Raw genomic sequence first — 20,868 nt, forward strand, 5'->3', positions numbered from 1 at the left:
TTTTTTAAAGTTTATGCTAATGATGTTTTTCATAGTTGGGCTGGTGGATTTGGTTTTCAATCAATTACTAATTTAGTGACCAGGTGTCTGCTCAGGGATCATTTTTGCCCGGTATTACCAAATTACACTAGCTGCCTATTGAAGAGAGGATTAATTATAACATCGTTTTAGTTTTTCATGTTTTGTATGATAGACAGCTCATGTGTTTTAAAGAATTGATTACTTCTTCCTCGTAATTACGTTCAAGTAACTCCTCCATGTTGGATAGTACCAAGTGTGAATAGCACTAGATTCAAAGAAATAGTCACCAGGCTTTTTCATGCATGGCTCTAACTCTATGGAATAGTCTTCCATTGGAGCTATATCTGATACAGGACTATAAATCTTTCTGAAAGGTTTTACAATTTTATTTATTTCATGAAGCTCTTATGTCAGTATAAAGATTTATATTTTTAGCAACAAGATATATGTTTTTCTGCATTTTAATGTTTATTTCTGTGATGTCTATGATAATTGCATTGTTTCTGATTTACTATGTAAACTGCCTAGAAGAGATTTCTGGTAATGGGTAGAATATAAACCACTGCAAATAAATAAACACTCTCCAGGGATTTACTCCATGTGAACACAGGCAGAACAGAAGTCCCACGACAGCTGCGGCCACCTTCAGATCTCTTCATAGTGCGGCAGCTCAGTGGGGGGAGGGAAGACAGGCTCACCCCATTGCAGGCACTTAAATTCAGTAGAAGATGATTAGGTCAGCCGCTCAATTGCTTGTCTCCTCACTTCCCAATGCAGGCCTTAGTATCACCGTTTTTTTTGTTTTTTTAAACTTAGAAGGCCTCCGAGCAAGATCTATTGGGGGTGGGGTGGGGAGGAGAGGCAGGAGGATCCTCTCCTTAAAGATAAAGATAATACTTCTCTTCTGAATCTTTTTTTTTTTTGGAAAGGAGAAAGCACCACTTCTGCAGGTTCTACCAAGTCCCCTCTGGGACTGTATCCCCTTAATGATGGGCTCGCACTTCTAGAAAAGCCAGTGGCCTGGCTCTATGCCTGAGTCAGTACCTTTTTCAGTCTTACCATCTGCTGGAGGCAGAGAATCCTGGATTTCCTCTGTGCTGTACCACTATGTAGTGTTTATGCCACAAAAAAAAAATCTGTGTGCTTTGCCTCCATCTGCTGGTAGGGGGACATAACTTACCTTAATTGAACTGGACTGGTGTAGCAGGATGAAATGGAAATTAAGAGTTATCTGAAAATTTACCTGTTTTGTTTATATGCTAGAAAATTAATAAAAATCGTTTCAATGTTTACAAAGATATGACCATCAGAGAAAATTGACAAATAAAGAGTACCAAATCACCTGGACCAGATGGTATACGTCGCAGAGTGCTAAAATAATTGAAAAAATGAAATTGCAGACCTACTTTTAATAATCTGTAAACTATCATTAAAATAAGCTGCAGGACCAGAAGACTGGAGGGCAGCCAATGTAATCCCCATTTTTAAAAAGGATACAAGGGGTGATCCAGGAAACTACAGAGCGGTGAGCCTGACATCAGTGCTGGGAAAATGGTTGAAACTATTATAAACAACAAAATTATTGAACATATAGGTAGTTACTGGGACAAAGCCAACATGGATTTAGCCAAAGGAAGTCTTCCTTGACCAATCTGCTACATTTTTTTTGAAGGTGCGAATAAACGTGGATAAATCCAGATACAGTGTATCTGGATTTTTCAGAAAGTGTTTGAAAAAGTATCTCATGAGAGACACTTGAGGAAATTAAAAAGTCATGGGATAAGAGTCAATGCTCTACTGTGGATTGAGAACTGATTAAAATAGAGAAAACATCCACAACAAGCCCTTCCTCCTTTAACTCAAGTGTATTATATTCCTTCATGGAAAATTACATCAGAAAAAGAACAACCATATCAGTCTATAATGCCATTAAATGTAACAGATATATTAGAATCCACCAGTTTAGAAATGGCTCAACCATCTACATTGGTAATTTCTTTTTTATTAGATACTGGCTTCAGATGTTATTCTTTAGGAATATAAATGAGAAATTTTGCCAACTGGAGGTAAGAATGTTTCCAGATATAACCAAGGAAACTCAAAAGAGGAGGAAAGAGTTCATTAGCTTAAGATCAGAAGTATTACAAATGGGTGCCTCATATAAATTAAAGTTCCCATGCAAATGTTGCATTACGTATCAAAGAATTAAATATTGTTCTTTCAACCTTTACATTTGAAAAAATTTATTACTGATAAAAGTAACCAAGCCCAGGGAGGAACAACCCCTCAGTAAGATAACCAAGCTCTAAGAGTTGTAAAATAGGCAAACCTAGTTAGGTCGTCTGATATTTCCTAAAGCTTTTTATAATATTGTGCTTTGTTATATTTCTTATCTTTGTTCCCTCACATATTGAGGACTTAGAAACCATGGTGTACAGGATTATTATTTCTTAGAATAATATATAATGACAATATGTTATTGATTACTTAATGATACGCCTATATTTGTATCAAGTAATTATCTGCTTGTTATTTTTAAAATTTGAGAAATAAAAAATAAAAAAAAAAATAGAGAAAACAGAGAATAGGGCTAAATCGTCAGTTTTCTCAATGAAAAAAGGTGCATAGTGGAATGCCCCAGGGATCTGTACTGGGACCATTGCTTTTTTTTAAATAAATGATATAGAAATGGGAACAAGTGAGGTGACCAAATTTGCTGATGAGACAAATGTATTCAAAGTTGTTAAATTACAAGAGGATTGTGAGAAATTGCAGGAGGATCTTGAGAGACTGGGCATCCAAATAGCAGATGACATTTAATGCTGCCAAGTGCAAAGTGATACACATAGTTATAATTTGGTTTGCTCTTCCCTATCTAGGCATCATCATGGATAATATATTGAAATCCTCTGCTCAGTGTGCAGCGGCCAAAAAAGCAAATAGAATGCTAGGAATTATTAGGAAATGAATAGAGAATAAAACAGAGGGTGTCATAATGCCTCTGTATTGCTTCATGGTGAGAATGCACCTTGAATACTATGTGTAATCCTGGTCACCATATCTCAAGAAAGATGTAGCGGAATTAGAAATGGTACAGAGAAGGGCAACCAAAAATGATAAAGGGAATGAAACGATTCCTCTATGAGGAAAGGCTAAAGAGGTTAGGGCTCTTCAGCTTGGAGAAGAAACAGTTGAGGGGAGATATGAGTAGAGTGGAATGGGTAAATGTGAATTGGTTGTTTACTCTTTCAAAAAGTATAAAGACTAGGGAACATACAATGAAGTTACTTGGTAATACATTCAAGACAAACAGGAGAAAGGAAAATTGGTTCTTACCTGCTAATTTTCGTTCCTGTAGTACCATGGATCAGTCCAGACCCTGGGTTATGTCATCAATCCAGCAGAGGGAGGCAGAGAAACATTCTACTGACTGTGATGTATACCCTGGGGTGCCACCTGCAGTCCATCGGTATTGAACAGTATCAAAGCAGAAATGTAATCAATAAAATACTAACTAACTATCTAAACTCTATAACATACTTCCAACTCACGAATCCTAAATGGAAGCAGAATCCCAAAGAATAAATAAGAAATCTTAAGAAAAAGTAGACAGCATAAAAAGTGGTTTAAGAACCAAAACAGTGAACAAGCGGACTCTCTGAAAGATAAATACATACACAGATATAAAGGGCAGGCGTCTGGACTGATCCATGGTACTACAGGAACAAAAATTATCAGGTAAGAACCAATTTTCCTTTCCCTGTACGTCCCTGGATCAGTCCAGTCCCAGGGATGTACCAGAGCTGATTTAATTGGGGTGGGACCCAGAGATTCCTGCTCGGAGAACACTCTCTCCGAAGGCTGCCGAACTTGGAGCCTGGACATCTAAGCGATAATGACGAGCAAAAGTGTGCAACGACTTCCAAGTTGCTGCCTTACAAATCTCCTGAGGAGAAACTAGTTGACATTCCACCCAGGACGTAGCTTGCGACCTAGTGGAATGAGCTCTCAAACCTTCAGGAATATCTCGATGAGCCAGAAGATAAGCTGATCGAATTGTCTCTTTTAACCAATGAGCAATTGTAGCCTTGGAAACATTATGACCCTTAGGAGGGCCACTCCACAAAACAAATGATCAGACAAACGAAAACTGTTAGTAACTTTAAGATAATGCAACAGTGCTCGTCTCACATCCAATTTCTTAAGATCCTTAGAAGAAGGATCCAAATGATCTAAACACGGAAAAGCAGGAAGCTCTATTGACTGATTTAAATGAAAAGAAGATACTACCTTAGGTAAAAAAGATGGCACAGTCCTTAATGAAATGCCCGCATCAGAAATTCTAAGAAAGGGCTCTCTGCAAAACAAGGCCTGCAACTCTGAAATTCTACAAGCTGAAGAAATAGCCACAAGAAAGACCACCTTCAACATAAGATCTTTTAAAGTCGCATGTTTAAGGGGTTCAAAGGGAGCCGCACACAGAGCCCTAAGAACCAAGTTCAAACTCCAAGCAGGACAAGGGTTCCGAAACGGAGGCCGTAGATGTTGTGCGCCCTTGAGAATCAACACGCTACATCCGGATGCGTAGCCAAGGATAATCCCCGAACCTTACCCCTAAAACATCCAAGCGCTGCATCTTGGACACGTAAAGAACTGCAGGACAAACCCTTGGCTAACCCATCTTGTAAAAAAGATAAAATATCCGATACAGAAGAGTGAACCGGATCTAATTGATGCTCAGTACACCATGACTCAAAAACCTTCCACACTGTCGCATAAGCCAAAGATGTAGACGGTTTTCTAGAACGTAATAAAGTAGTTACCAAAGCATCTGAGTAACCTTTATTCTTTAACCGACGCCTCTCAAAAGCCATGCCGCTAGAGAGAAGCGTTCGACCTCTTTCAAACAAACTGGACCCTGAGACAGAAGGCAAGGCAGATCCCGAAATCGCAGGGGACCGTCCAGTACTAGACTGACCAGGTCCGTGAACCACGGACAGCGTGGCCACTCTGGAGCCACTAAAACAACGTTGACTTGTTGAACTTCTATCCGACGCAAGACCTTGCAGATCAGAGGCCAGGGTGGAAACACAGAGAAGAACATCCTTTCTCCAAGGAAGTACCAGAGTGTCTACTCCGTCCGCTCCTCTTTCCCTCCTGCGGCTGAAGAACCGAGGGGCTTTGGAATTCTGAAATGTGGCCATGAGATCCATTGCCGGTGTGGACCATCTGTTGCATATCATCTGATAGGCTTCCTCGCAGTTCCCACTCGCCTGGGTCGAGATGATGCCGACTGAAAAAGTTGGCTTGAACGTTGTCTACCCCGGCAATGTGTGAGGCTGCGATGCTGAGCAGATGTTGTTCCGCCCAGGTGATCAGCTGTTGTGTTTCCTGCGCTACCTGTAAGCTTCGAGTTCCTCCCTGGCGGTTGATATACGCTACTGTGGTCGCATTGTCGGAAAGTATCCGTACTGACTTCCTGCATAGGAGAGGTTGAAGAGCGATCAAGGCCAAGCGAACCACTCTGGTCTCTAACCGATTGATCGACCACTGAGCTTCTTCTTCGGACCACTGACCTTGAACAGATGTTTTCTGACATACCGCTCCCCAGCCTGAAAGACTGGCGTCGGTGGTGACCACAGTCCATTCCGGAATCTCTAGAGGTACTCCCCGACGCAAATTGTCCGACTGTAACCACCAATCCAGGCTGAAACGAGTCTTCTCTGTAAGGGGAAGGTAGTTTAGTTCCGAAACCGGATTCCAGCCTGAAAGCAAAGCATACTGAAGTGGTCTCATGTGTGCAAAGGTCCAAGGCACCAATTCCAAAGTAGAGGTCATTGAGCCTAAAACTATCAAGTAATCCCGAACACATGGTATAGGAACGGACAGCAAGTCTCGGATTTGCAATTGAATCTTGAGAATGCGATGCTCCGGAAGGGACACTGTCCCTTGACAAGTGTCAAACAGTGCACCCCAAAACTCCAGAGACTATGAAGGGACTAGGTGACTCTTGTCCTTGTTGATCACCCAGCCTAGCGATTGCAAAAGGTCGATGACCCTGCTGATCGTTAAGCGACAAAGAGATTCCGACTTCGCTTGAATTAACCAGTCATCCAGATATGGATGCACCAATAGGCCCTCTTTCCTGAGCTGTGCTGCCACCACAATCATGACCTTGGTAAATGTCCTGGGAGCTGTGGCTAACCCAAATGGGAGAGCCCTGAATTGATAATGCTGCCCTAGAATGCAAAACCTGAGAAACTTCTGATGATCGGAACGAATGCCAATGTGTAGATAAGCTTCGGTGAGATTGAGAGACGCAAGAAATTCTCCCTTGTGTACTGAAGCTATGACAGACTGTAGAGTTTCCATTTGAAACTTGGGGATCTGTAGGCAAAGGTTGACCCTTTTGAGATCAAGAATGGGACGAAAGGTTCCATCTTTTTTTGGAACGATGAAGAAAATTGAGTAACAACCCCTCCGATGTTCTGATATTGGAACTTGAACAATGGCTCCGAGGTCCCTTAGATGCTGAAGGGAGTCCTTGATTACTCGACGTTTTTCTAGGTAAGAACATGGTGAAATCAGAAATTGGTGGTGAAGCCGCCATACAAAATCTAAAGCGTAACCTTGATTTATAACTGAAAGAACCCACTGGTCTGTCGCCAATCTGGCCCATTCCCCGTAAAACATGGACAGTCTGCCCCCTATAACCGGAACCGGGGAAAGGACCAGCCGCATCTCATTGAGTAGACTTCGTGCCACCTGAGGCTTGGGAAGTTCCAGGTCTCCCGAACCGGCAGCCAAGAAAGGACTGAGTCCAATTCTGTTGTCTACCCGAAGACTGCTTAGCAGGTGGAGCTGATGACCGAGAAGAACGAAATCTTCTACCAGACCGAAAACGAGTACGGGATGTGAAGGAGGTCCGAGGTCTAGGACGATCCTCTGGTAACTTGTGAATCTTATTCTCTCCTAGGGACAAAATTAAATCTTCCAATTCTTTACCAAAGAGCAATTTTCCCTTAAAGGGTAAAACCCCTAACTGAGCTTTTGATGATGCATCTGCAGACCAATTCCTTAACCAAAGGAGCCTGCGAGCCGATACTGAAGCAACCATAGCGCGAGCCGAGGTCCTGAGTAGATTATATAAAGCATCTGTGCTGTAAGCAACTGTAGCCTCTAATCGACCAGCTTGTGCTACCTCCTCAGTAGAGAGGGAAGAATTATTTTGCAATGCTTGGACCCACCGCAGGCCAGGTCTCAAAGCCAGACTACTACACATGGCCGCCCGTACCCCTAGAGCAGAAACCTCAAAACTTCGCTTGAGTTGAATCTAGTTTACGATCCTGAAGATCTTTAAGAGCCGTAGCTCCCGTCACTGGAATAGTCGTCCTCTTAGTGACAGCTGAGACAGCGGCATCCACTTTTGGAAATTTTAAAATTTCCAAGGCCTCTTCAGGTAATGGATATAGCTTCTCCATAGCTCGTGTTACCTTAAGACCTAATTCAGGAGTGTTCCACTCCCACTCCCGGTACAAAAGGTCAGTGAGAGAAAGATGAAAAGGAAAGGATGTCGCCGGACCCCTAAGGCCTAGCAACACTGGGTCAATATTATCCATTCGAGAATCCTTCGCCCGGGCTTCCAGACCCAATTCAAGCAAAATTGCTGGAATTAAAGGATTAAGTTCTTCCCTTCTAAAAAGACAGACTACTTTGGGATCATCCCATCCGCTACATGAGGGACAGAACTACTGCCCAAAACAGGATCTCCACCGAGATCCCCATCCGGAAGGCACTTGTCCAGGACAGGTAAAGAGTCATGTTCAGAATCCTCTGAAGTAGAAAAATTAAACTGATCCTGGCCTGAGCAAAGGGGATGCTTCGGAGCTTGCCCAGCCCCAAAATCACTTGGTCTCGTCCGTTTGGAAGAGCAGGTCTTTAGATCCTGTCCAGCTGAGTGGTCCCCATGTTTTTTATGAAACTTTCTAGACTTGTAAGCCTTACGAAGAAAACAAATAAAATCCCCTGAAAGGGGAGAAGAAGAAGAAGAATTTGAAATGTCCTCCAGACTCTCAGAGAAACCTACCTCTGTAACTCGTGGACCGCCGGCTGTGGCGACAAGGGAGGCGGGTCCGGAGCGCCCTGAATTACTTGTTGTGTCGCCATTCTCAATGAAGATAAAATAACTTCCATTCCTGCACTGCAGCGAAACAGGTCTGGGGTAGGTGAGCAGCCGCGCCGAGGTTTCGGGGCAGCGAGAGGCGGCCGAGACACTTCTTTCACCGGCAAAACAGACGAGCCTTCCCCCCCGGGAAGGCAGGCAGAACAGAGACTATCCCTGGAGAGACGCGCGCGCGCCTCTTGGCATTGAAAAGGAAAAAACGGCGCAAATTTAAAATAAAATAAACTCCGACGAGAAAAGGCACAGCCCTGCTGAACACCGAAGAAGTAAATAAACCACAATAGCTGCCAGAAAACAGAAAGGAAAAGAGAAAAAGTATTTATTTATTTTTTTTTTTTTACCTGACTAAACACTGCGGACCTCGGGAGCTGCTCCAAGTAGGGTGAGTGAGCCGGGCCCCCCGGTATCACCCCTGCCAGGAGTGGTTGCTGGGTCCAAACCTCCCCAACTCCGGCGGCCTCAAAACCAGGAGGGATAGTCCCCCCAGGCCTTCCCACCCTCCCGGGAGGCAGTGAAGCGGCTGAAGAAAAAAATATTTTTTTTTTTAAAATAACTCAAATGAAAAGACAGCCTTTCACAAAGAGAGATAGCAAACCAGTTAACTCTAAACTATCTGACTAACAAACCAAAAAACTACCACCACAGACTGCAGGGTTAGGCACGTTCACCTCTGCTGGGAGACAGAGAAATACTGATGGACTGTAGGTGGCACCCCAGGGTCAGTAGAACATTTCTCTGCCTCCCTCTGCTGGATTGGTAACATAAGCCAGGGTCTGGACTGATCCAGGTACGTACAGGGAAAATATTTTTTTATTCAACACGTAATTAAACTCTGAAATTCGTTGCCAGAGAATGTGGTAAAAGCTGATAGTGTAGCTGGATTTAAAAAAGTAAAGCCCATAAACCATTATTAAGGTGAACTTGGGGAAATCCACTGCTTATCTCTGGGAAAAATGGCATGGAATCTATCTACCTTTTGGGATCCTGTCAGGTACTTGTGACCTGGATGGCCACTGTTGGAAACAGGATCCTGGGCTTGGCAGATCTTTGGTTGGACCTAGTAGGGCAAATCTTTTGTTCTTATGTACTGCTACAAGCACATGAAAATCAACAGAACTACCACAGATGAGCCTTCATTCACAACGATGGAAGTATGAACAAAGTAGAGATGATAAACCTAGCTTAGCTTAAATTCTTAGTACTTTTAAGTGTCTACCAATCTATCTAAACAGAGCTCTACTAGTCACTTTGGAGCCAAAGGCTATGGCCCTAAAAGGGAACCCACATGATGCTTAGACACTCTTTTTGTTGCCTCTTGTTTTTGCGCCACACTCAGCACCTGACTTGTAATGGATTTGGAATCCAGAACCATGATGAGAAGGAGAGGGAACCTTCCAAGAAGATTTGCAGGAGTATGAAGAAACAGGAGTTCCCAAACAACTGAGGTTTCCTATGGCACTGGCAGTCTAATAAGGCCTCAATCTGGGAAGTGAAGCTGCTGTGCTACCCACCCTTATGCTGAGGCTTAGGGGTCTTACCCAAGGGCACCTTCCTCAGGGCATCTATCTTCCAGTACTGTTGCACTTGCGGGGACATCTGGCCACAACTAGAGCATTTGAGGGCATCATGGTCTTGGCCTAGGCAGTGTTAACAGATAGCTTAGGTGTCAGTGATGGACATGCAATACCCTTGGATTTCTTCATCCAAAAGGGGGGACGACAGGGAGGTGGATATAGAACTTAAAGGTTCTGTTGAGGGGCTGTTGAGGCAGTGATGAAAAAAAGAGGGTCTTGCACACTTGAGAACTCGAGGCAAAAAAAAACCGAAAGTCAAGAAAACAGAGAAACATGTCATTTGGTAGCTCGGCTTAAGAAAGACTGAAAGGCTCATGAGGAAACTACTATATGCGGAACTTCCATGCATGCGCGCAAAGATTTTTATCTGAGATCTGCGTCCATGTCAGCACCATTGGATGACATCACCCACACATTACGGCTGATTTATGCTTCCTTGTTGACTGAGAAAGAACATTTCCACAAGAAACAGAGCACATAGTAAAATGCTGTAACCTGGTGTATACATTTATGAAATAGCATACCGCAGGAGTGTTCCATCACCAGAGTATTTCTGATTAGCTCTAAAGTTATGACACTGTCTTGAAATACTGATATGGGCTGGATCCTTTGGCAGCCATTTTGCGAATATGCAATGTAAGACTACAGGCTGTATTCAGTACTACTGACTAATATCAGCATTTCTCTGGTGTTTTACGTCATATTTTCAATTACCAGAGAAGTACTGATAATCCATTCCAATACACTGCAGGTATGCCTTCCTAAAACAAAACAAAAAAAATGTACAGCATAATTTTAAGATATCCATTTACATAGTATTTGAAAGTAACCCAAGTCAATATAATGTGGTATCTGCATAGGGGAAAATCTTTGGCAGTGATTCTACATAACAATTTTGAAAATTTAAATATGTAAGATACCGCTACATTGTTTGACAAGTGATCAGTTGGTGCAGCACTGGTAGCAAATTTTTGTGTGACCTAATGTCTTCTATCTGAAAATAATTTATTTTGAATACTCAAAATGATAGCAGTGGATAAGGAAGTGCTTTAGAGAAAATTGAGTGTATCTCATGAAAGTTTTTACAATTACTATTTTTATTCCTCATTCACGTCTGTGTCAAAGAGACTCACTGGTAAGGCTGTGACAATCAGTCCAATTGCATTCATCCATGCTGTAATATTTTCTCTGGGGACTAATGGTTGGCTGCAAACAAGACAAAAAAAGAAAGGATGAGGTTTTACAAAGGTTTTCACAGTTTTTAGCAAATAAACCACTAACATACATCCTTAATACAAAAATAGGCACCAAAGGGTCCCAAATCTTTTATAAGCTTTTATATGTGTAGGATGCATCAATGCCACTAAGGTCAAATTGGAAGTTTGGAATTTACAGCCACAAAGCACATAACAGATAGATGAACATTTATGTTCAAATCAGACTTTAATGTCTAACTCAGTAAGAGGTCCATATTCAGATGGTTTGTCTGGTTAAGTTAGGAACTTAGCTGGACAACCTACAGTTTTTTAATTTGACGCTGCAGTGAACAGCTCCAAATTATCTAGCTAAATTCTCAGTCAGATAAAACTTACCCCAATAAATCAGGGATGTTTTGGGGCGGACCAAAATCAGATATTCAGAGTTATCCAAATAGGCTATTCAGCTAGGTCTGGTCATACTGCAAGGCAGACCTAAATTTATCAGGATAACTTTGCTGGGTACATACATTTATCCGGATAACTTACCCCTACTGCCTGGCTCAATATATTGATCTCTCAAAGTCTAATTTTTTGGCTATAAAAAAAGTATTTTTCCCAATATAGAAAAGAGGACATGACAATATACCTGAGAGGTCAATATTCAAAAGGATGTCTGGCTAAGTTTGGGACATAGCTGAACATCTCTGTTTTAGCAGGGTAATAAAAGAGGCAGGATGGGGGTGTTCTAAGAGCATGGCTGAAATATACCCAGATAGCAATAATATTCAAGTGTTAGCCAGGTAAAGCTATCCAGCTAACCCTGGTTGGAAAAGTAGCAGGACTAAAGTTAGCTGGACAACTAAAAAATAAATAAATAAATACATCTAGCATGCCAATCAGATGTCGATCCGAATCCCGATCCCTTAACTTTAAGAAAAAGAAAATAGCAGTTGGCCAAATTCCCACCACCTAAACCCCTAAAAGTGGGTCCCTGGGCTGAATATCGAGTGCGGGAATGTTGACAGCAGATTAGTAATAAATTTACTTCACTCTTATTAAAAAGACCAATGATTGGTACCTTCACTGACAGAGACCAATCATTGTCTTTTCACCTGGAGAGAAATAAATAAATTAATACTAATCTGCCAGGGAACTGTCAGCTCTATAGCACTTAGAGGTCAATATTCAAAAGGATTTGTCCGGCCATATCCCAAACATAGCCAGACAACCTTGGGGCTTAAATACAGTATATCCCTTCAATGACCAGCTAAGTTTTAGACAGATAAGTCATTATCTGGCTACAATTTGGTCATATTAAAAAAAAAAAAAGAGACATTCTGGGCCAGAGCAAAGTTAACTGGATAACAGCCAATAATCAGCAGTATCTGGCTAAGTCAGATGGATAATTCTAGACCTGCCTCAGAGCATTCCTAAATGTATCCAGCCGCATGTAGCAGGATAACTTGCTACATAAAGGAAAACTGATTTTCATCTGTTAATTTTTGTTCCTGGAATACCACAAATCAGTCCAGATGCATGTATTTTTTTTTTATCCCTACCAGCAGATGGAGATAGAAAAGTAAAGCTTTACTGTGCTACTTAAGATAGCGTGTCACCGTTAAACCATAAACCAAATCTCCCCCCCCCCCCCCCAAACCAAGCAGAGGAAAAGGTCAAGCCCCCAAACTGGAGCCCTTTCTTCCTGAAAGGAGATTGAAAACTCCCAAACTAACATATAAATTTCTTTACTACCTACACACATAAAACAGAGTGGTCTTTCCAGAGGGGTCAGGGCTCTGGACTGATCTGTGGTATTCTAGGAATGAAAATTAGCAGGTAAGAACCAATTTTCCTTTCCTGTTCATACTCCAGATAAGTCCAGATACTTGGGATGTACCCAAGCTCCCCTAAACTGGGCGGGAATCTGAAAGATCCATTCGTAGCACACACTCTCCAAAACCAGCCGCTTTCAGCGCCTGAACATCCAGTCGGTAATGCCTTGTGAAAGTGTGAAGAGAAGACCAGGTTGCCGTCCAACTCATCTCCTGTCGACACTCAGTCCAGGACGCCGCCCATACCCTAATAGAATGGGCCTGAGCCCTTCAGGAATCAACACCCCTTGCAAATATAAGCTAACACAATGGCCTCCTTTAGCCACTGAGCAAACGTCGCTTTTGAAGCATTCCTCTCATTATTCGTTCCCCCAAACAGAACGAAAAGATGGATCAGACCTCTGAAAACTCTTGGTGACCTTCAAGAAACATAACAGTACCCAACAGACATCCAACAAGTGAAGCTCCCTCAGAACAGAAGAATCCGAATTCCGAAATTAAGTTAGTTCCGCTATCTAAGGTGGACGTCAGAGACTACCTTCGGTAAAAAGGAAGACACTGTGCGCAAAGACACCCTATCCTCAAAAAAATGAAGGATAGGACCCCTACAAGACAATGCTTGCTGCTCCTAACTCCTCTTGACCGAATAAACAGCCACTAGGAAAAATACTTTAAATGTAAGGTTCTTCAGCAACACCTTCCTCAACAGCTCGAACAGAGACGTACCGAGAATCCACAACACCAGATTAAGGACCCACAAGGGAAACATTCTCCCCACCGGAGGATGCAAATGCTTCAGCCTTTGAAAAAAAACAGACCACATCCGGACACAAAACCAGGGATACCCCTTGCACCTTACCTCTGAAATAGCCCAAAGCTACTACCTATACTGTTAGGGAACTGAATGCCAGCCCCTTTCACTAGTCTGTTATGCAAAAACATAACAGAACATGAGACACAGACACCTGAAGTGGTGCAACCGTCTCTCCGAGGCACCATGTCTGAAACACCTTCCTACCCAAACATAGGTCAGAGAAGTGGAAGTTCTCCTACTCTGTAACAAGATGGTAATTACTTTCTCCGAATAGTCCTTGATGGAGCAACTTGGAGCAACCATGATGCCTTCTCAGGAAACCACTGGCCCTGTGCCACTTGACCCTGGAAAAGGGCTCCCAAGCCTTTCAGACTGGCATTGGTGCTCATTGCTACCCAATCTGAGATCTCCAATTTTACACCCAGTTCCACATTGGCCCGAGAAAGACACCTGGAGGGCCTAGACCTGATTTCCCCTAACAGTGATAGTTGCAGTTGGACCTCTTCTGACTGAGAGCTCCTGCAGGACAGAAGTGTTTTCTTGAAGAGGCCTTATATGTCAAAGAGCGTTTCATTATAAAAGGACAGACTTGTCAAAAAGCTGCCTCCTAGAAAATGATCATCCTCTTCGTTGGTATCGACATGTCTTTCGGCATCTTTACCTTTTAGGGAAATTCTTCCTATTTCCCCTGGGCATATCTTCAGGCAGCTTATGACCTTTTGATTTCTCTAAGTGCTGCACCAATAGCTCCAGGCCCTATCTGAACAGAAGTTAGCCTTTAAAGGGAAGACTACCAATTTGCAACTTGACCATACATCCGCCAACCAACTGTGCAACCTTAAAAGTCTTCTAGCAGAAACAGCCATCATCATATTGAGGGTCACAATGTGCAACAAGTCATACAAGGCATCAGCAATAAATGCAACCCCGGCTTTCAAACACTCCACCTGTTTAGCAGACAGAAGGGATCCTACCCTCTTTAAGTGCAACTGCTGAACCCAGCGCAAGCAGGATCATGCCATAAAACTACTACAGACAGCATTTCTCTGAATCACTCTTTTTTTTCTTTGTATTAGGACAGTAGCAGCTGCCATCATATGCAGACTATTTCCAATCCTTCTGTTAAGGGTAGGATCCACTGCCGGTCTGTGAAAACTTACCTCCAGACTTGATAAAGCAGAGTTGCTTACCTGTAACAGGTGTTCTCACAGGACAGCAGGATGTTAGTCCTCACATATGGGTGACCATCAGGATGGAGCCCAATCACGGAACACTTTTGTCAAAATTTCTAGAACTTTGACTGGCACCTACTGGGCATGCCCAGCATGGTACTAACCCTGCATCCAGCAGGGGTTCTCCTTCAGTCTCGTGTATAGCAAGAAGTATGTGCAAAAAATAAAATAAATCGCAAGCGAACCCAACTCCGCGGGGTGGCGGGCGGGTTTCGTGAGGACTAACATCCTGCTGTCCTGTGAGAACACCTGTTACAGATAAGCAACATTTGCTTTCTCACAGGAGAAGCAGGATGGTAGTCCTCACATATGGGTGAGTAGTGAGCTGAGGATGCCCAAGCAATGCACTAAATGCACTCAAAGACGTGCAACAGGCACAACAACAGGGGTGGATTTGGGTAGGAGGGCATCCTGAAAACCCTGAATGGGTCGCTGGTAGGATGTTGGGTGGTTAAGCTGAGAATAAGTTGCATAGAACAGATGGCCAAAAATGGAATCTTGCCTGCCAGCCTTATCTAAGCAATAATGGGCTGCGAAGGTATGGAGAGAGCTCCAGGTTGTAGTCTTACAAATATCAATAAGTGGCACCGAATGAAGGTGTGCCACTGAGGTTGCCACGGCCCTAACAGAGTGTGCTTTTATACGGTTTTGTAGCGGAATGCCTGCTTGCTGGTAGCAAAAGGAGATACAGTTCGCCAACCAGGAGGAAAGGGTCTGTTTTCCCACTGGATTTCCCAATTTGATGTTATCGAAAGAAAAATAATTGAGTGGACTTCCTATGGGCTGATATGCGCTCTAGATAAAAGGCTAGGGCACATTTGCAGTCCAGGGAATGTAGAACCTGTTCTGGGTTTGAATGGGGCCTTGGAAAGAAAGTAGGTAAGATGATGGATTGATTAAGATGAAATTCCGACACTACCTTTGGTAAAAACTTAGGGTGTGTACGGAGTACCACTCTGTCATGTAGAATTTTGGTGTAAGGCGGGTAGGTGACTAATGCCTGTAACTCACTAACTCTGCAAGCGGATGTGATAGCGAGAAGAAAAATCACTTTCCAAGTGAGATAGCGGAGATCGCAGGTGTGGAGAGGCTCAAATGGAGGTTTCATGAGCCGTCCTAAGACAATATTAAGGTCCCAAGCAGGGGCCGGAGGGCGCAATGAAGGTTTCAGGTGGAGCAAACCTCTCATGAAGCGTGTGACTAAGGGTTGTGTCGAAATAGAGATATCTCCCATGCCGTTGTGGAAAGCGGCTACCGCACTGACATGCACCCTTATAGAGGAAGATTTCAGGCCTGACTCAGACAGGTACCAGAGATAGTCCAGAAACCTCATGGTGGAACAAGTGAAGGGGGTCTATGGACATGGACATGCACCAGACCGTAAACCTTTTCCACTTAGAACAATAAGACCGTCTCGTGGAAGGCTTTCGTGAAGCTACCAGGACTCGGGATACCGACTCTGAAAGGTTAAGGGGTTGAAATATTAATCTTTCAACATCCAGGCAGTCAGAGACAGGGCCTGGAGGTTGGGGTGGTGTAGGCACCCGTTGTTCTGAGTTATCAGAAGCGGATCCTTCCTGAGAGGGATGTGCTGGCGAACTGATAGGTCCTGGAGGATTGGGAACCAGACTTGGCGTGGCCAGTGAGGGGCTATCAGAATCATTAAACCCTTGTCCCTTCATAACTTCACGAGAGTCTTTGATATGAGTGGAAGTGGAGGGTACGCGTAGAGGAGACTGCTGGGTCACGAGAGGGCAAAGGCGTCCCTTGGCTGTGAGTAGCGGCTGCGAGTGAGTGAGCAGAAGTTGTCTACTTTGCGGTTGTGAATGGACGCAAAGAGATCTATTTGTGGATAACCCCAATGTTGGAAGATTCTGTCAGCTACCATGGGGTTGAGAGACCATTTGTGCAGATGAAAGATCCGGCTCAATCTGTCCGCCAGAACATTGTCCACACCCACCAAGTAAGTTGCTCTGAGGTACATCGAGTGGGAAAGAGCCCACGCCCATATCTGTGCAGCTTCCTGACACAGAAGGTAGGAGCCCATTCCCCCTTGCTTGTTGATGTACCACATCGCTACCTGGTTGTCGGTTTGAATCAGGATGGTCTTGTTTGAGAGGCAACCCTGAAAGACTCTAAGGGCATATCTGATCGCTCGACGTTCCAGGAAATTTATCTGATGTTTGGCTTCCTCTGGCGACAAGGTACCCTGAGTCTGTAGGTCGTCAACATGAGCACCCCAACCTAGATTGGAGGCGTCTGTTAGGATAATTTGAGGTTCTGGAACCTGAAAGGGAAGGCCTTGAAGGAGGTTGGAAGCTGCATCCAGCAGGCCAGCGACAGGCGGAGCTTCTTGGTAAAGTGGACAATGCTGGACATTGGATGATAAGCCTGAGTCCACTGGGAATTCAGAGTCCACTGCATGAGTCTCATGACGAGGTGTGTCAATGGAGTGATATGTACGGAGGATGCCATGTGACCCAGCAAAATGAGGAAATGACGTGCTGTCGAGTAATCTTGATTCTGGAGGCATTGTGCGAGGGATATGAGAGTACGAGCTCGATCCTGAGGGAGGAATGCTTTTGCCTGCATGGTGTTCAGGTCAGCTCCTATGAAGGATAGGGTTTGAGACGGAACTAGGCTGGACTTGGGGTAGTTGATCAGAAACCCGAGAGACAGCAACGTATGGATAGTTAGACGTAAGGAGGCTAGTGCATCCCTTTGAGTTGGAGCACTTATAGCTAATTGTCGAGAAAAGGGTAGACATGGATGCCTTGACATCTCAGGTAGGCCGCGACCACTACGAGGCACTTGGTAAAGACTTGAGGTGTAGATGCTAGGCCAAACGGCAGTACCCGGTACTGAAAGTGCCAGGGGCCAACCAGGAATCGAAGGAATTTGTGGTGAGACGGAGTGATCGAGATGTGTGTATACATGTCCTGAAGATCTAGAGAGCAAAGCCAATCTCCTCTTTGTAGAAGAGGAAGTAGAGAGCCCAAGGTTACCATCCTGAACTTTTCCTTCTGCAGATATTTGTTTATGGCACGCAGGTCCAGTATTGGACGAATGCCCCCTGACTTTTTTGGGATGAGGAAATACCTGGAATAGAACCCCTACCCCTGCTGGAAGGGGCACTGGTTCTACTGCCCAGGATTTCAGGAGGGTTGAAACCTCCTCCTCCAGAAGAGGAGTGGTCGGATGATCCCCACACGTCGGCCAAGGTGGGGAGTCTGACAGGAAGTTGAGGGGGTAACCTTGAGTCAGTACAGCAAGTATTCACTGATCTGAAGTGATCATGTGCCATATGTTGGTGAAGTGGCAAAACCGACCGCCGACGGGTACGGACACAGAGGAGGTTGGCTTGTGCTCTCCAGCGAGGAGTCAATATCCAGCAGCTGGGCCCGGTGGAGGGGCTGGCTGAGTCTTCTGAGGCATGGATTGTCTGGCCTGACCTTTCTGTAAGGTCTGAAGGAGTGACCTTGAGTAGCAGGAGGATAATATCTCTGTGGCTTGAAGGACGGCCGCTTAGAGTCTCTTCGGAATGTCCTTTTAGAGGTGGACGGGAAATCAGAAGGCACGGACGAAAGCTGTCGTAGCGTCTCGTGGTGGTCTTTGAGCTGTGCCACAGTCTCCTGGATTTTGTCCCCGAAGAGATTGTCTCCAGCGCAGGGCAGGTCAGCCAATCGGTCCTGTACCTCTGGTCTTAAGTCAGAGGACTTCAGCCAGGCCCATCTTCGTGCACTAATTCCCGCTGCAGACCCCTAGAGGCAGTGTCAAAAAACCCTAGGCAGCACGGACCTTGTGCTTGCCAGCATCTAGACCCTTCTGAGCCAGGGCATTAAGTTGATCCTGAAGCTGGTCAGGTAAAGATTCAGAGAAATCCTGGATCTTCTTGAATAGGTCTCTGTTATACTGGGTCATGTATAACTGGTAGGAAGCAATGCGAGAAATAAGCATTGATCCATGGAAAACACAACGGCCAAATGCATCGAGGGACCTCTGTTCTTTCCCTGGAGGAATGAGGCTTAGAACGTTGTGCTTTTTTCTGGGCTGACTCTACAACCACAGAATGGTGATCCAGCTGTGGTTTTTGGAAACCAGGGGCTGACTGTACCAGGTAGGTGGCATTTGTTTTCGATTTACCGGTGGTACAGAGCCTAGATGCTCCCAATTCCTCTTCTGCAAGTCCAGGAGAACTTCATGAACAGGTATGGACATGATCTCCTTGGGTGCATCTACGAATTGGAGCACTTCCAGCATTTTGTTTCTGGAGTCCTCTTCTGTCTGAAGCTGGAATGGTATGGCTTCAGACATTTCCTTTATAAAATTAATAAAGGATGGTCCTCTGCGGGAGAACGTCTTCTCTCCTCAGGGGAAGACGGCTCTGAAGGTAGATCATCCATATCCTGGGAAGAATCATCGGTCCAAGGATCGTAAGGTTGATCACCGGCTCCTATAGGATCTCCCGAGGGGAGTAATGGTGCTATTCCTGAAGGATCAGGCCTAGGCACCGATGGCACTGGAGGTGGCACCGACTGAGGACGATGCGGTATCGATGGCAGAATAGGCACCAATGGAACCGGTGACATCGATAGGCGAATCAGTGGCAAGATCCCAGACGGTCCGGGTATAGGTTCCAGCATCAGTGTTTTTCGTCTTCCGTTGACAATGGTATCAGCGTGGAAAGTGGTGGACATACCGGTATCCTCAGTTCCACTGAGGAAGGGCACCAATCAGCGCATCCAGTCTGCCAAGTAGCGGTGCGAGCGCCGTGGGTATTGGGTCAGTGACTAGGGCTGGCATTGGTGTCGATGGAGGTTGGAAGCCCTGCAGTGCCTTACCGATGGCCTCTTGGATCATCCGATCCAATTCCTCGCGGAAGCCTGGGCATGCAACCTCAGCTCCGGAGAAGGAGGCAATACTGGCGTAGCCAGAAGGTCCACCGGTGAAAGTGGAGTCATGGCTCCCAGCACCAATGAAGGTGGGGGATGCCTTGGTGACCCAGTCGCAGAGGAGGATGGGGCCTTCTCTGGACAGGATTTCTTTGTAGGTGGCTCTATCGACGCCGATGCCAAGGGCTTGCCTGGATCAGCGGACTGAGCTTTCTGATGACAGTGTCGATGCTTTCCACGATGTTCTCCTCTGTCCTTCTCCAGAGCTGATGAGGAAGAAGTCAATACCTTCGGAGTAGTTGGTGCCGGTCGGGCAGCACCGGTATCCCGCTGCTGGCGAGAAGTCGATGGCACCGGCTCAGACGATGTCGAAGCGGTCGATGGAGTCGGAAGCTTTGAAAAAGAAACTCCATCTCTAAGCGGGCCTTACGTCCCATCGGTGTCATTTGGGCATATTTGGTGCAAGTTAGGATGTAATGGTCGGACCGCAAACATAACACACAAACCCTATGCGGGTCTGTGATGGACACTGTCAGAGGACAGTTGGGGCACTGACGAAAACCCGATGCCATGGCTTCGACAAAGATTTAGCTGCGGTGTGGTCAATGGCCGGTAGGCCCCGAAGGGAAAACTAGACGGAAATCGACCGCAAACGAGGGTAAAGTCTTACCCTTTGACTGCGAAGTACGGAATCGATAGGGAAACCCCTATGGAGTAGAATTTTTTGAAAATTCTGAAAGATGTTCCGTGGGGAAAATTCCTGTCAGGAATCTCTAGAGAGCTCCTTAACCCACGTGGCTACTGCTGCCCAGAAAAAAAGAGACTGAAGGGGGGACGCCTGCTGGATGCAGGGTTAGTGCCATGCTGGGCATGCCCAGTAGGTACCAGTCAAAGTTCTAGAAACTTTGACAAAAGTATTCCGTGATTGGGCTCCATCCTGATGATGTCACCCATATGTGAGGACTACCATCTTGCTTGTCCTGTGAGAAAGGTAGCTATTAAAGATAGGGGCAACTGTCGCTCTATGAAGGCCACCCCCAAGCATTCTACCAAGGGCAATAGCATCTGCCACTCTATGTAGGATACCGCCGAGCATTCTGTTAAGAGTAGCCTCAATCGCCA

The 20,868-nt window shown here is 44.9% G+C and overlaps 1 protein-coding gene across 2 annotated transcripts in view; it reads right to left on the minus strand.

The window, feature by feature from the left end:
* Positions 1-10,846: 10,846 nt before the first annotated feature.
* The window catches only part of MED23 (mediator complex subunit 23), a 330,631-nt gene continuing 320,609 nt past the window's right edge, over positions 10,847-20,868 (minus strand). For both annotated transcript variants that reach the window (XM_029594395.1, XM_029594394.1), the window contains one exon: positions 10,847-10,983. In XM_029594395.1, coding sequence (XP_029450255.1) covers positions 10,875-10,983 — 109 coding nt within the window. In that variant the 3' untranslated portion in view covers positions 10,847-10,874. The remainder of the gene's footprint in view (positions 10,984-20,868) is intronic.

The sequence above is a fragment of the Rhinatrema bivittatum genome, chromosome 3, assembly GCF_901001135.1.
Source record: "Rhinatrema bivittatum chromosome 3, aRhiBiv1.1, whole genome shotgun sequence".
Lineage (NCBI taxonomy): Eukaryota > Metazoa > Chordata > Amphibia > Gymnophiona > Rhinatrematidae > Rhinatrema > Rhinatrema bivittatum.